The sequence below is a fragment of the Anas platyrhynchos genome, chromosome 23 (assembly GCF_047663525.1).
Source record: "Anas platyrhynchos isolate ZD024472 breed Pekin duck chromosome 23, IASCAAS_PekinDuck_T2T, whole genome shotgun sequence".
NCBI classification, from domain to species: Eukaryota; Metazoa; Chordata; class Aves; order Anseriformes; family Anatidae; genus Anas; species Anas platyrhynchos.
In genome coordinates, this window is record NC_092609.1 from 2,298,616 (window position 1) to 2,314,366 (window position 15,751).

General features: G+C 46.7%; 1 protein-coding gene across 3 annotated transcripts; it reads right to left on the reverse strand.

Annotated features, from left to right (window-relative positions):
• Positions 1–1,491: 1,491 nt before the first annotated feature.
• On the reverse strand, positions 1,492–10,191 carry ENTPD4 (ectonucleoside triphosphate diphosphohydrolase 4). 3 transcript variants are annotated; one of them, XM_038167031.2, is made up of 14 exons: positions 10,078–10,191; positions 9,416–9,536; positions 9,157–9,275; positions 8,688–8,885; positions 8,044–8,249; positions 7,372–7,522; positions 7,182–7,285; positions 6,517–6,576; positions 6,142–6,272; positions 4,445–4,611; positions 3,903–4,227; positions 3,273–3,358; positions 2,880–3,041; positions 1,492–2,598 (listed from the first exon to the last, which is right to left on the reverse strand). In XM_038167031.2, the coding sequence occupies exons 3-14, from the start codon at positions 9,162–9,164 to the stop codon at positions 2,370–2,372; spliced, it is 1,827 nt and encodes a 608-aa protein (XP_038022959.2). In that variant the 5' UTR covers positions 9,165–9,275; positions 9,416–9,536; positions 10,078–10,191; the 3' UTR covers positions 1,492–2,369. The 3 variants fall into 3 exon arrangements, with proteins under 3 accessions (XP_038022959.2, XP_038022957.2, XP_038022958.2); XM_038167029.2 differs by having other exon boundaries at positions 6,118–6,272; XM_038167030.2 differs by lacking the exon at positions 9,416–9,536 and having other exon boundaries at positions 6,118–6,272; positions 10,078–10,177.
• Positions 10,192–15,751: the final 5,560 nt, after the last annotated feature.

The window sequence follows — 15,751 nt, forward strand, 5'->3', positions numbered from 1 at the left end:
AGATCTAGGTGTCCCGTCCCTTTATGTCATATACCGGGCTGCCAAATCCTCGTTAGCCGTTAATCAGCAAGGAGCACCTCCGAGGCAATGCCCCTGAGGAGCAGACCGCTCGCCAGTCCTACCCCGCAGCCCGTCCCATCGCCTCGGGGACACAGCAGCAGTTTCGGGAGCAGGGTGACCTGCAGGGTGCTCTCATCACCTCCTGCACTGACACAGCTCCCTGACCACACCAGGAGCTTGTGCATGTAGAATCTGCCCAGCACTTGGCACCATTTTGTTCCCCTACACACGCCCTGATGGCCAGGCTGGTACTCAAAGCACTATTTAATAGGTTCTCTTCTAAAATACACATCCCCAGGACAAACTCTACTTATTTCCATCCCCCAAATCCAAGCACATCCCAGTTTCAGCAGCGCTAAAACCTTTCATTTTGAGGCTAGAATGCCTCAAATAAGCAGTAGCACTGCTGAAGAGCACCAAAGCACAGCAAAGTCTGTTTTCCTTTAGCCCGATCTTCTCCCAGTCCTTATATGCTCTTGTTTCTGATGAGCAAAACAGCTTTCCCCTGAGTGCTCTTAGGAAAATTGATTAACTCATTAACTCAGCTGCTTCTCACTATGCCCCCTGCACCTGTGGGAGATCAATGGATTAACTGCAGGCTTGCTGGGAGTAAATAGAGCCCCCGTGCTACACCTGATGCTCTCTGCACTCCTGTCAGTCCACAAAACTGGGGCTGGTCACTGCTTTAACTGCTGGGATTCAGGGTTTAAAGAAACTCAGCCAATTCCCCAGCAATCTTTTCGTTAATGTTACAGCCATAGAGATGTAATGCAGCAGAAAACCTGCATACACACACAAAAATACAAATCCAAAACGCAAGGAGAGAGAAAGTTCATTGGGAGGAAAAAAAACAGCTGTGAAAGTGAGGGTCAATGACTGGCATTAGCATTACAAATTGACCCTTCTCAGGCATTGGTATTATTCTATTTAAGAGGAAGTCTTGTTTGGACCCAAAATGTTTTTCTCAAGTGTTTTATGTTTTTATGATCTTTCAGAAGTATTTTGTATTTGAGACACTTCATCTCTCCTGCTAAAAGATGCTTGGCATCTGCCTGGATAGTGCCAAGTCACGCCCTGACACTTCCTCTCCATTTTACCAGTAACGTCAATCCTTGTCCGAAGGGGAACTGCTTTATCTAAGCACACAATTAGAGGCTCTGTACTCAGTTTTAAGCATCTCAGAAAGAGGAAGTACCGGCTCTGTAGCAATCAACACTGTCAGTTGTCTGATAACAATTATCAGCCCACAAGTGCAAGAGGTTTGTGCTGCAGTTTCAGACACCAGAAGTGAGAGGTGTGCAGCCTGTGCATTCACTCAGAAAAAAATAGCTCAAAAAACCCCAGCAGAATATAAAACAGACCCTCAGGTTTGTCTGTTCATGAGAACAGAAGTGATTTATACTGCGCAATAAAATATCCATACACCAGAAGTTCATATAAATCCCATTTTTAATCATGGACAAATATACTTTTCAAGTAAAATTAACAGCTTTAAATAAAATATAAATTAACAGTTCAGAGTACTCAAAACCGAAAAAGACACTGTGCACGTCTACTCTAGCAGAAACAAGCCTAGGCATATTCCAGTTCTCTTCACCTTACTGGAGTTTCAGGGCAATCTCTGAATGAAACAGAAATAAAAGATTAAAAAGGAGTGAGGTTTGCAACTACGGAGATATAGCTTCCTAGATAAAAGGGACAGATATTTGTGGTACCAGGTAACTGTCATAAATAAAACTGATTTAAGTAGTTCTGTGGAAGTACAGCATTGGATGCAATAGATTTTTCTTCTCCATCACAGTACTTATTCCACAATATAAAATGAGAAAAGCTGATCTAAGAAGTTTTCTAACTGCTTTCAAAAACCCTGCACTTCCTTTTCTTTGAGTGAGGAGATACAGAACTGAAGTCTAGCAATATCTATCCTGGAATCTGGAAAAGAAAATAAAAATATAGCTCATTCATCCTAGCTAACAGCATTTCACAGTCTCACCCACAGGATGAGAACTCACACTCACTCTTATCACACATAGCTTAAGTTGCTTCCTCTCACTGGCATCGAGTTTTTACTCGCCCCATTACACACAAAAGTGCAATATTAAAAAAAAAAAAAGTAATTTTTGGCAGATACTGTCTAATGAGACTAAGCCAAATTGACCCCCGTTTTCCCGTATTTTCAAAGCCTAGCTGAATTCCACGCTCTGGCCAATCTTCTTCTTCAATGATTTAAAGGGACAAAAAGGAGAAACCCTGAGGCAAAAATGGCTTTTTGTGCAGGAAGTCCAGTAAAAGCTCTCCATCACAGCATCTCATAAGGCTCCTGAGATCTTCTGTGGTGGGAGGCCTTCCTCGATCCATAGGGAAGTGGACGAGCTATTACGCAGCATTCGCCTGTGGATCCGTCTGAGCCTTAGCAGATAAAGCAGGATGGAGAGCAGCACAATCAGAAAACAGACAAAAAACAAATAGTGATTGTAAACAAAAGAGAAGCTCCTCCAGTGGGAGTGACTTCCACGGAAGTTTTCTTGCTGGATGTCTCTGAAAAGAATCGAAGAGAGAAGAGACATAAATTGCAGATCAAGCCTTGCCCCCAAAGCATCTTACTAAAGAAAACAGAACCCCTTTTAGTAAAATACAATCAAGCATTATTTGAGCTACCTGAAATACATCCTCAGGTTCTGTATAATGCACTAGAAACAGCCTCTTGTCTCCCCCTATCTGTCAGCTGCTTTTTTTTTTTTCCACTGTACCTTTCCTCACAAAAACTCTTCCCTTCCATTCAAAAACCATTTCCAGACATCTGAGAAAACAAGGGGTACCTTAGAGGTAAAAACCGTGTTCGGTAAAGAATGGCTCCCAACGTCCACTGCACCTCCTTATCATACACCTGCAGGGCTGTTTTCAAACTGTTGTAGCTCACAGGAAAAGAGAAGCCACTGTGAAATACTTCATACATCCAGGCAGACTTAAAACACTGGTACCTGTAAAAAAAGAGGGTCATCTAGTCAGGCATTTAATTTTCTGGCAGTTACAGAGTCCCAAAGGACTAGGGAGCACACTTAGGCATGGGACTATCAGTAACTTTTGTGGCTGATGCAATATTTAAGGTTATATTCACACTTCCAATGATTTCATTAACTGGACCATTTGGACATGACCACTCCCTGGCAACTCTGCCTGAACGAAGTTGCTGTACAAACACAAATACTTACTTCAATCTGTGGAGATCAGCATGTGATGCATAAAGACCACGGTCAAAACGTTCCCGCAGGACAGACCACTTAGTGGCACAATAATCCTTAAAGAATGGAAAAAAAAGAGATATAAACATTACTTCTGCCTTGAAAAAGAGAAAAATGCCACTAGATAAGATGCTCTGTAAATACCAAAGGCTAGAAAACTCAAAAATAAGAGTTTCCTTTGCATTGCTATTAAGTCTGACCACAAATTTCACGGTGTTTTGTGCAAAACCATTTTGACCCGTACTCGGCATTTGTGGTAAAATTAATATTCAGTAGGACTTAAATTGTTTAGTCATCCACTTGGAGACTAAGCCTGTTCTTAGGGCTCTGACAAAGCAGGTTATGTTCCTCTAGTTTACACTGTGGTATTACTGTCCCCAACTGGCTGATCCCTGTTAGGATCAACATCTGGAAAACTGGTACAGAATACATAAAACAAAAGAGAAAGGAATTTTAAGACATTCCTAAATAGAAGCAAGAGGTGGAAACAGCATGGACTCCTCCAGTATCAACAGTTCTTCTGGAACTGGACCACCCTGCCTCCTAGTGCTTTTACAGTATAGCTGTTTCAAACTAGAGTTTCTCCAAAGAATACTTTACCTTTGCAGCTTTAGTAAATTTAGCAGCATTGTAATCTCCTCCCACGCGCAACACGTCCTCAGTGCAGTAATAGAACTCTGAGAAGCCATAGAATTCACTGTTCTGAAAGTGCACGGCAGGCTGATAGACACCATTTAGAGATGTCTGGGTTTCGTTAGTCTTGTTCATGAACGGCTGAATAATTTCACGACACAGATTGAAGTCTCCTGTTCCCCGCAAATACATTGTCTGTCCGTTTTGATGGATCTCATCCTGAGCATCCAGGGGCAGGCAGGGATCTAAGTACGGTGCATCAGAAGTCATGCCAATCTCTTTGCCCAGCAGTCTGGTAAAAAAAAAAAAAAACACAAACACAGTAACAACTGCAGCTTAGAAACACCAAACTCCAAATTACAACAGCATCAAAACAAAACAGCATTTAAAGGAACTCCAGCGTTGCACATAGCACACCAGAAATTACGCTTTATATCGGGATACTTTACTAAATATATTTAAATTTGGAGTTACAGAAGCTGAATCTCCAAGGAATTGAAGCTAGTTACCTGTTCTTAAGTACTGTGCTGGTAAATAGGCTGTCTTCGTATCTCTGGCGTGCTGCATTCCCTCCAAAGCCAAGGAACGTTGCGACATAGACTCGATACACGTGCTCTGTTTGATGAGCATCACATCCCAGGTTGAATTCTGCAAGCAAGTTTTTGGCAACTTCCTCCTGTAGGAGCAGAATCACTAAGATTAGGTATAAACAACATGAACCAGAACCTGATACGAGCTCTTTGAAAAACAAGACGCCCTTGATATCTTTAAAACATCAGTCCTTACACATCTATTTTGCTTTTTATAGGTCCACGTTACCTTCGATTTGATAGGGAGAGCAAAGCATATCACTTATAGACAATTGCACTGGATATTATTGATACTTAAAGAACTGCTACTACAGATACTGAAGTACCTTTTCCCATGGAAAAGGATGTGCTACAGCTAGGAAGTTCAACGATACTACTTCTGACCAAGTCCCCACATTACTGATTTACGGTCTACCCAGCAGCGCTGTTCTTCATTTTTCAATGTGGAAGTTTTCAAACTTTCCAGGAAACCTCTGTCAGTCACTCAGCTCTTTCCACATACCATACAGTCGCTTGCAGTAACTTCTCAAATATTTAGGGGATGTGTAGCCGAAGCACTTCATGTAGAACACGCTTAGATAAGTAGAACAACATTGCAGGGTTTCCCACAGATGTTATAAATGAGAAACAGCAGTGAGACTGTAAGCACTACAGTCAGTTGTTGTCCATTCTTTGTTTAGGAACCCAAACAGGTTCCCCATCAAGAATACCTACTTTGTATTGGTTTACACTCAGATAAAGCCATACAATAGTCATTATCAATTAGCTGCAACACTTATTTCCAATTAATACTTGGCAATATAATAATATAATATAATAATATAATATAATAATATAATAAGTGGGCAAACCACTCTGAATCTGAATGCTCATATCTTTAATAGTCCAAGCTATTTGATACACTACCTGTCTGAAAGGCAGTGTAGCTACTAAAACCTGTCATAATGAAAAACCATAATTTGGTTTAAAATACACATATATATATAAAATATAATACACATCTCATTACAACAGTGCACTGAGAGTCAAACCATGGGGCTCTTATGCTCTTCTGACTTTAGACAATTTCTCAGTGATGTTAATGGGTGGTTATCTAACTTTAAAAATTCTGAAGCTACCCTAGAACTTAGTATACTGCAATTAGAGCAAATTACATCCCCTTTAGGGCTTTCAGCAAAGAAACGTGCTGAGGATGTAAGTAGTATTTCAAACTGCACTGTTATCCTCATGCCCTGCTTCTTCGTTTTTTACCAACCCAACTTATGAAGAAAAAAGACATATCTTACACAAGTTCTTACAAAAAAAACAAACTTTTGATCTCTAAAACACAGTCTCCTAAGTGTAACACAGATTTCAAGTTGTATAAACACACATGCACACGCACACACAAAGAATGCAATGAAACTTAAAAGTAAGTGACAAAAACACAAATGAGTTGCTTAGCTGATGAAGGACTCATATTTGCCATCTTCTCTTGCCTTTGTTTTGGATGTGATGTAATGAAGGAGAGGACTCAAACCAAAGAAAACAAAAGAACGAAAATGCATTAAAATAAACCAAAATGAAAAGAAGAAAGTTGCACAGATAATAACCTGCTGTGAAGAGGCAAAGCTTACAGTTTTAGGGACTTCGTATGCTATCTGAGTCGACACTCCGCCCATGTCAAGAATACCCACTGTCCTCTTACGGAAGATAGCCTCTTTGTTTTCGCTGCCTGGGACGTGCACCTCCACAATGGCTTCATCCTCTGGATAAAAAAAATGAAAAAAAGATTGAAAAAATACTGCTAGGATAGGCATAAAGCAGCACTGCACTATTTGTAGTTTTTTATATTGTAGCAATGCAGATCATTAACTTTCATGCACAAGTTAAACAAACATCAGCATCTGCACACGTCCAGTTCACTAAAATCTTTATCTAAAAACACACCATCAACAGTGAAAGCACAGCAACGCACTTAAATCCTTTCAATTCACAGTTAAGATACTTACCATCATCTGTATGTTCAAATCTTCCAAGAACAAAGTTGATGCCAATCCACGCATACACTCCTACACGTGTAAGAAAACATATTTGGACATTTCAGGAATATCTTAAACAGAGGATTTTTTTTTTTTTGCATATGAGTTATTATATCACTGCTCATATTTTCTATAATAAATATATTTAAACGTTAAACATTCCCAACACATTATTCTGCTTCTTTTCCACATTAAGATTTGGACAAAAACCCCAATTTGATATATTACAGTTTGATGTCAAAATTTCATAAAAAGCACGTCAGCTTTTAAAGTGATTTTAAGCCTCTAGCAAGTCAAGCACAATCAAACACTGCTCCTTTAGAAACCATTTTTCCCACTCTTCATCAAGAATGTTGTGCCTTATTCTGATACTACCCCCCAAAGGGTGAGAAAATGGACTAAAATCCTTGCTAAGCGCAGATGAGTTATTTTCACTGCTAATTAGAAAACATTTAGACAAGCTAGATCACAGCAGATGATTATCTCCACACTCCATCTGTTGCCACTGAGGAATAAGGTCTCACAACTGAACCGGAATTTTAAAAAGCCATAAATAAATAAAAAATTATCCAAGTTGCACCCGGAAAGTCATAAATGTTTCAAAGATTATAATTATTTTTCCAACATTAACCTACCTTCCTGCTTCCCTGAAATAACCTCTGCGTGTGAGTCCGAAAACAGAAAATCAAAATGCACGGGAATATCAGTGAGCAGATCTTCAAGTATTGCCTTCTGCTGGCTGCAAAATTACATTTTGAGCAGTTAAAAATAGCCAAAGACACCGAGCTCGCTATTCTAAACACTAAAAATAAGACAGCCAATAACCTTTCTGGCAGAATCCTCATTCCTGCAGTGCACAGAATATAAAGAGGAGTCTCTTTGTGTTTTGCACGGGGCACGTGTTCAGCAGCAAAGCTCAGAAGTGGAGAAATGTAATCACTGACCTTCTCAGGAGAGTTGGCAAACTCTGAAATACCTAGCAAAACAGATAAATTCGAAAGTGAAGCAACTCAAGCTTTGGGTATTTCCTGTCTGGGAAATCTTGCTAACCAACACACAGAGCAGAAAAAACAAACCAAAACCAAACCCAGGAAATCAACTGCAGAAATAAGAAATGAATAATTAAGCTAACACTTAATCATCCTCTAAACATTAAACAAAAGGCTGTGCTGGCTACATTACCTATTCAAATAATTGGTTCAGATTGCTTTAGAGAAAGCAGATTACTTATTCACTAAATAAACAGGCCTGAGTTAACTGACAGCCTTCTCAGTAAGCAGACAAACCTCTCCCTCCTGCCTGTCAGCGTCACGTTTCAAGCTCTAAAGATGAACAAAACTGTCTGCAAAGCAAACCCGAAGAAATCTGAAGGAGTGCCACGCTGACAACTTGCAAGTATCCTTTACCCAGACATTTTAAATATAGAGCTTGAAAAAACGAAAGGTTGGACAGGCAGCTAGCTAGAAAAATCACTGCAAAATAATTTCTTTCCAGTACCTGGTTTAATTTTCATAACCACCGGTTTTCTGTTCTTGTCCCTCATCTGTTTTATGTCCAGCAGGTCATGGGGGTTACCGTTGTGTCTCGGCCAGCAGTACACAAAAATCCTAGAGCCGCTGCTGCCACAGTCCACAACGATTCCATAATTCAGGTTGGGGTTGTTTGTGTCTGTAGCTTCGGTGTCGGTTACCCGGGCAAGATATCTAGAAGAAAACTTGGCGTTACCACCTGGCAACCGAGTTCCATATGGAAGCTTCTCCCAGCATCAGACTCCAAACAGGACAACAGTTTCCATCACAGGAATCACAGCTTTCAGTAACATGCTGAAGGAAAGTGACGTGCTACCCATAATAAGCAAACTCCCAGAATAAATACCAAAAGCGACTTCCAGAAAAAAAATATCACTTAACATTCTTGCATCTGTAGTTCTCCTATCCTGCTACAAAAACTTTAAAGAAGTTATTAGAAAGCTGAATTGCTGACAAATTGAAAGAAATGTAGAAGGAAAATATCATTAACAAAACAAATTTTTACTCATTTTTCCCAATTTGTTTATTCTGCTCATACTTTCTGCCAGTGGCTTGTTTTTCATGCCCAAATTACATTTTTTTCCCCTCTCCCAGAGTCTTTTCAGCTCTCACCTGTGGAATCTTTTGTCCCTGGAGGCCCGCCCGTACTTGTTGCGGATGACAACCAGCGAGTAGTACAGCAAGGAGACAGCGGCAGCCAGAATCCCGATCACCACAATCTGCCGCAACGTCGTGTTGAACACACGGGGACACCCCACGGGGGAGATACTGAAGTGCCAAGAGGCAGGAAGCAAACACGAGATGCTGATCCTAAAATTCAGAGAGGATAATCTGCTGTAAAGACGGACTTTGCTACCAGAAAGAGGTGTAGAGCATTCTGAAACAAGCCAAGTGCAAACATTTATCAGAGAGCTTCTGCCTTTGGTATGTTCTAGCTCATTTTTGCTCATGCTCTGACTTCAGTTTAGACTATTTCCACATTCCCACCTCTGAATTAATCGTTAGCCAGGAATTCACAATCAGGTTTCTCCTCATTTGCTCAAACGACACCAGAATTGGACAGTTCCTTGGGGATCCTTACCTCCCCATCTCGGGCTACGAGCAGGACCAGCAGACAGCGAGCAGCTGGCGTTCCAGCATCAGCCGGTCACCTCCGACTGACACGGCACAATCACTCTCAAAGCCATTGTGCTTCTGGGCCTGAAGTGAAGAACAGTAAGAGACAGGTGATCTTCTGGATATTGTGACAAAGAGCACTGCAGGTTGAAGGAGAAGATCCCTCCGTGAGGCCACAGCGGGAGTGCTGAGCCCCGCTTTGAGCTCCCCATAACAAGACACACCTGGATGAACTGCAGCAAGTCCAGCACAGGGCCACAAAGATAGATAAGGCACTGAAGCACTTCTCATACGAGGAAAGGCCAAAAAATGGGATTGTTCTCACTCTCCCCTACAAATATCTACCTGAAGGACGTAAAGAAGCGGGAAGCACTTTCCTCAATGAACCCCCCTGATGAGAGGCACCAACCCAAACACAATGAATTCCACCGAAACCTAGGGATATCCTTGCGTGAGGGCAGCAGGACACAGACACTACCCACCCATGGCTACAAATCCTAAAACCATTAAATCTGGACAAACCCTCCACCACCACCTCGCCCACCACCCCCTGAGCACTTCCCCTCCCTACCAGGAACCCCCTCCCCCTCCCCACCCCCCTCACACCCCCTTTTTAACCCCCCACGGCCTCCACACAACCCCAATCCCCCCCCCCCTCACAGCCCCTCACACCCCAGGCCCGGCCCCACAACCCCCCCCAAACCCCCCCAAACCCTTCCCGGGGAGCCCCGGCCCTGCCTCACCCCCTCCCCACTCGACCCTAACATCACCCCCAGACACCGGGGCCTCCCCCCAGGGCTCAGCAGCCGCCGCTCCCCACCCGAAGCCCCCCCAGAGGCCGCCGCTGCCCCCCCCTCAGGGCCTAGGCCCGGCGCCAGCCCCGCACCTCCGCGTTCGCCGCCTAGCAACGGGCCCTAGCGCCACTTCCGGGAGGCGCCGCCGGACGTGACGCAAGCACGCGCAGACGTGGCGCTGGGGGGGGGGGGTGAGGATGGGAGGGGGCGTGGCTTACGGAAGGGGCGTGGCTTATAGAGTGGGCGTGGCCTAGCGGGGTGTCGCGGAGGGGCGTGGCCTCAGCGGAGGGGGCGTGGCCTCAACAGAGGAGGCGTGGTCTCAGCGCTGGGGGCGTGGTCTCGCTGTTTGGGGGCGTGGCCTAGGCCCTGGGGGCGTGGCCTCGGCGGTGGCGGGAGCGGAGCGCGGGCGGGCGCTAGGACCCAGCGTGGAGCCGCTCGCTAATTGCAATTACGGGGTTAATTACCGCGCCGCGCTGGGCAGGCGGGCACCAACGGCGTCCCCGGCATTGCACGCGTGGGAGCAGGCGGGTGGCTGCTTGGCCACGGCGAGGCACGGTGCTATGGGGCCAGCTGCACCAAACCTATATGGATTTATGGGGAAAAATTAAATAAATCTGACCCAAACGAGCCCCAATTTCGCTCAGTTTGCCCCTCAAAAAGTCCTGGGGGTGTTTTACAAATTGTCATCACACCTACACCTCGGTGGCAGAGCTCCCCTTCAGCTAAGGTGGCACCAGGGCATTGTCACCCCCCTCCAGAGCCCAGGGGGGATAAAGAGGTGGGAAGTGGGAATTCTTCCCCAATTCCTTTCTCCTGCAAAAAATAATTAATTTTGGCCACTGGTAGGTCGTGCTGTGTGCTGCCACCGAGCGGCAGCACGGCTTGTGCTCCCTGTTCCCTTGGGGAGTTCAAAAATGCCGCCAAAATGGGCTGGTGGCCCCAAAATTGCCATGGGGAGGGTTGGGAGCTTTGGATCAGGGCAAAGCGTGATGCCGAAAAGTGGCTTCAGACGCACGTCTGCCCCGGCCCCGGCTCGTCCCGGTGAACCCAAGCGAGCAAAACTCCCAAATCCCCGCCGGTGAGCGCTGCGTGCCCAGGCAGAGGCCTGGAGGAGGTTGCATAAAGCAGGGCTGGGTTAAACGCCGCTTCCCCGGGGTGCTGGGCGATTTGGGGAGGTCAGGTTCACCCCACAAGGACCACGAAGCCCTGGTTAGTCCGAAATAATTCGCCTTCTGAACGCAGGAGCAGGATGAGCCCTTGCTATAAGAATAGCTTCACTCATTGGCCTTCTAAAACCCATTTATTCTGGAAGATGAATTTATTTTTCCCCCAGAAAAACTTGATTTTGTCCCTGCAGCTCCCCAGCTCCTGCTTCTCCGCTTCTTCTCACTCCTTCTCCCATTGCAATTTGTCGCACCCCACATTTTTGCTTCCACAGCGCGCACCCAGAGCAGCCCCAGGCTTTAAAAGCCTCGGTCGCACCGCAAGGAGATGACCCCGAGGTCCTCTTCCTCTTCCTGTGCTCACACAAAACCCTTTCATCTTCGCCTCCCGAGCCACTTCTGGGAGTTCTCAAAAGCGTTTTGAGTTTTGCTTCCCCTTTCTGCACAGAGCCGGCGGTGCCCGAGCTGTCCCCGGGGCGAGCCCATGCACCGGGTTCTGCATTGGGGTTTTGGGGGATGGCTTTTGCACAGCAGCTTTTGTAGGGCGGGTTTTGCACGCTGGGTTTTGCACATTGGGTTTTGGGTACTAGGTTCTGCACATCAGGTTTTGCACACCGGTTTTGCATGCCAGGTTTTGCACACCACATTAAGCATGCTGAGTTTTACACACCAGTCTTGCATGATGAGTTTTTCACATCAGGTTTGCACACTGGGTTTTGCGCGCCAGATTAAGCATGCTGAGTTTTGCACACCAGTTTTGCGAGCTGAGTTTTGCACACCAGGTTCTGCACGCTGGGTTTTGGATACCAGGTTTTGCACTCCAGGTTTTGCACACCAGTTTTGCACACCAGCTTTGCACACCAGTTTTGCACACCAGCTTCTACCAGCAAACAACCAGGGTGGATTTGGGGCTCTGCTTCCCACCTGCAGCCGCTTTGCCATGCGCCAAGAGCGAAGCCGCTCACCTCCGGTGTATTTTTCCCCATTAGCTGAAGGGTTTTAATGAACTTACCCCAGAAGCACTGAAGACAAAACCCTGCCCATCCCTGTCTCCTGCCCACGGACACGCACGTGGCTTCAGAGCTATGGAAACACCTTTCACTTGGTGCAAGCATTGCTGCCGTGCTGCAGGCATGCAGCTCTCCAAGACACCCAAAAACTGGAGTTTTTTAACGGGGTGGAACCATTGCAACCCTGCTCCCTGGGCGTACCCCCTCGTTAGCTCTGCAGGGTATGCACGAGCTCAGCTTGACCTAAAAGCAACTCAGGACCCTTGGGAACGGCTTCATTGCAGCCGTTGCCCGATGCTGCCGTCATCTGCAGAGACAAAGGCACAAGCAGCAGCATGTCAGCGGCGGCGAAGGCTTTTGCAAAAAAAATAAAAAAATTTAAAAAAAATCTATAAATGCCAGCGCTGCCATCAAGGCATGCAAAGAAAAAGCTGCTCCTTGTGCCGCTTTGCTGAGGGCAGAGCACGGCTTCTGCTTCTGCAGCAGCCTCTGGTCGGAGTTTGGCCTGGGCCCTACGGGATGTCCCCAAATATTGCAAGCACCAAGAGCGGCCGACATGAGCGGAGATGCCAGAGCCTGCAGGCGGCACGAAATGGAGGCCCGGGAGGAATGTGCGAGCTGTTTTTGTGCATGCTAATTATTTCCAGATGCACGCTCTTCGCAGCGACGGGGAAAATATTAGCTGCTTATGCTCATATTTCGCGCCCTTCGCTCGTACCTAGGGGAAACAGCGCGGTGCACACCCAGATGCACACCCAGAGCTCGTGGCGGGGGCATTTGCAATTTCAAATTGCGACCCCGGCGAGGTGTGTGCATTATCTGGCAGCAGCACGGTGCCCACCCTGCCCACACCCTCCCAAATATCAGCCCGCAGCGGCACCGGGGCTGGCAGATAGGGGGGCAGCATCTGTCCTGTCCCCACTGATCAGCCCCGAGCAGTCCTGCAGGAGCGGGGCTGAGGTGTCACCACTCCTCTTCTTGTATTTTTATGTATTTTTTTTTTTTTTAGGTTAAAACTTCCTATTGCAGAGCTCAGCCTGGTCTCTCCCAAGCTGGCCGGGTTTTTCTTTGCCCATTTGCAGAGCTCCCGTTTCATCCTTTTGGGGCTCGAGGTTGCCTCCGGTGCAAAACCCACCAAAATAAAAAAATCCACACCGCTTCGGGCTCATCCCTGGAACCACAAACCCCTCTGGATCTCATTTTCCAAGCAAACACCGGGGCTGTCCCCAAAACCAGTGACCCCAGTGGGATCCTGGCAGCCTCCCGTGCCCGCTGCCACCGGTAAATCCCAAAAGCACCGGTGTGGGGCTGCGCCTTTCCCATTGTCTCCCCAGGGCTCCAAACCAGAAAGGCAAGTCGATGAAAAGCTTCTGTCCAGGAAGTAGCACAAAAAAAAAAAAAAAAAAAAAAAAACGAGCTTAATTATACACATTCAGGATTGCCTCTCCCTGTTACCTTAATCCATTGAGCGAGGTAATGGTAAATTAGGTCAGATTAGGCTGAAACAAAACCCACGGGCCAAATTCCTCGCATCCACACCTCCTTCACCTCTGAGGTTGCATAAATGGTTATGGGGCCGGATCTGCCCCTGCAGACTTTTCAGGCTGAAGACTTTCCAGATTTCATTTTTTTTCGGCCTAATTCTCCCTGACTGTGCCTTCACCAATGCCCCTTGCTGGCACCAACCTCGGTGCTGGTCCATATAAACCTGTCCTACACAAACCAGCTGAATCCCAGTGAGAAGAGACGCCCCGAGCTGCCCAACGCAGGGATTTAGTGCCCAGGGTGGCTGATTTTCCCTTCCTAACCCACCCAGCAGCAGGGAATATCTCGTGCTGATGCTCGAATAAGTGGGTCAGCCCACTCCGGAGACACAACAATATTATTTGCTTATTTTTATGCCATTTGCCAATGTAGAAATAAAAAGTAACCGGAGCACATCGTGCTCAAAGGTCCGAGAGAAAGGGATGACACGGAGGGTTTAGGTTTGGACCAGCACAAAACCTGCAGTTTTAACCTATTTTTTCCACCTAAGGACAAGTCTGGGGTGCAAATCCAAAGGGCTTTGTGCTGCTTAAAATCTATTTCTTGGCATTGAACCTGTCTAAGGAGGAGCAGGGGCAGGGATCACCTCGCTGCTGTGGCACCGTGTCCATGCCACGTGGGATGGGGAACTGGTAATTCCTGCACGAAAACCCAGCCTTTCACAGGGCAGGCATGTGGCATGCATGCTGCCAAAAAATAAAAGCCATGGGGATTTCTCGGTGTTGGATTTTTGCAAACGAGATTGCAAACCTTCACCCCGAATGAGGTCGGTTTGGTCGCATCCCTGTTCTATAGGGAACGCTTCACGCCACAGCGCTACGAGGTGCCTTTTCCTTTCCACAATTACGAGCCCAATTACCGTGTTGAACACCTGAATTAATAGCAGCACCCTGTAATGTGCTGCTGGAGGGCAGCTCGCCGTGCGAGGAGCTTCCCCTGCCCACCCCGGGCACCTTTTGGGCAGCACCAAACCCTTGAGGCGCTGCTCGGCCACTGGAGATTTGGCAAATGCAAAAAAAGACTACAAAACCAAACCAAAAAAAAACCACCAACAATCTGCCTGGATCTGGCAGATAACGCCCAATTTCAGGTTCCCAGAAGGTGCCCGCCCGTGAGCGGGACACTCCTGCCTTATCTCCGTGGGTGCAGCTGGCGGGTCCTGTGCCTCCTGCCCCGATAAGCAAAACTGGGAGCTGCTGATGGGCTGGGGAGGGTCCCCAGCTGTCCTGGGCAGGGGAACAAGAAAGCAAGGAGCATTTCACTCCGGTGATGGGTCATTTCTTCAAGAATCTGTCAGAAAATTCTATTAAAGCCATTTAAAAGCTGTCCCAGGGCGCAGAGGTTAGGGGCGAGACCTCGGACCTGCGGGTCTGAATCACCGATTAATTCGTGGTGCATTTCGCAGCGACTTGTTGGGGTAGGGATGAGCGTGCCCTGAGCAAGCCTGCGGTCAGCCCGGGCTTTTAGCACCACAGGAGGCTTCACCCTCTCCTGATGGAATTTGGGGATGGGATCAAGCCAGCTGTGTCCAAAAGGGGGTCACGACACGAGGCTGAGCTGCGTCAAAGGAAGGGTTTTGTAAATCGAGTTGAGTTCACGCCGTTTGTTGGTGCTTGGTGATGGGTGACTCTTCTCTGCTGTGTCAGGCTGGAAATAGTGCAGAAAACAAATATCACAGAGCATGAGTAATTCTGTCCCTTCTGCATGAGCTCTGTGCATCTCTGCCTCGGCTGCACCAGGTCTGTTCCCTTCGGGTTGTACGGGCAGCAGAACAGGAGCAGAGATTCCTCGTGGCCACGCCGCTCGAGGTTAAAATATAACCCTCTCCCACGTGGAAATGGCTCCATATTTCAGTCTGATTCATCCTATTTCTTATCAGGGAGCGAGACCTACGAGTGTAGGGGAAAGGGCTCATTATGGCGAGTGACACTGCAATTTCTCCACCCTTCTCTCCCCTGCCAAAGGCATTGGAAAGAGATTCGCTGTTGTTTATGGAAGAGGAAACCTCGATAAACTACGTGGAGCAATACTGGAAAGTGTTCCCTTTT

Coding starts and splice junctions, on each gene's coding strand:
- ENTPD4 (XM_038167029.2), bottom strand. Junction 8,250..8,687: donor AGGGACAAAAGATTCCACAG/GTGAGAGCTGAA, acceptor GTTTTCTTCTAG/ATATCTTGCCCGGGTAACCG. Junction 7,523..8,043: donor GGTTATGAAAATTAAACCAG/GTACTGGAAAGA, acceptor CTGTTTTGCTAG/GTATTTCAGAGTTTGCCAAC.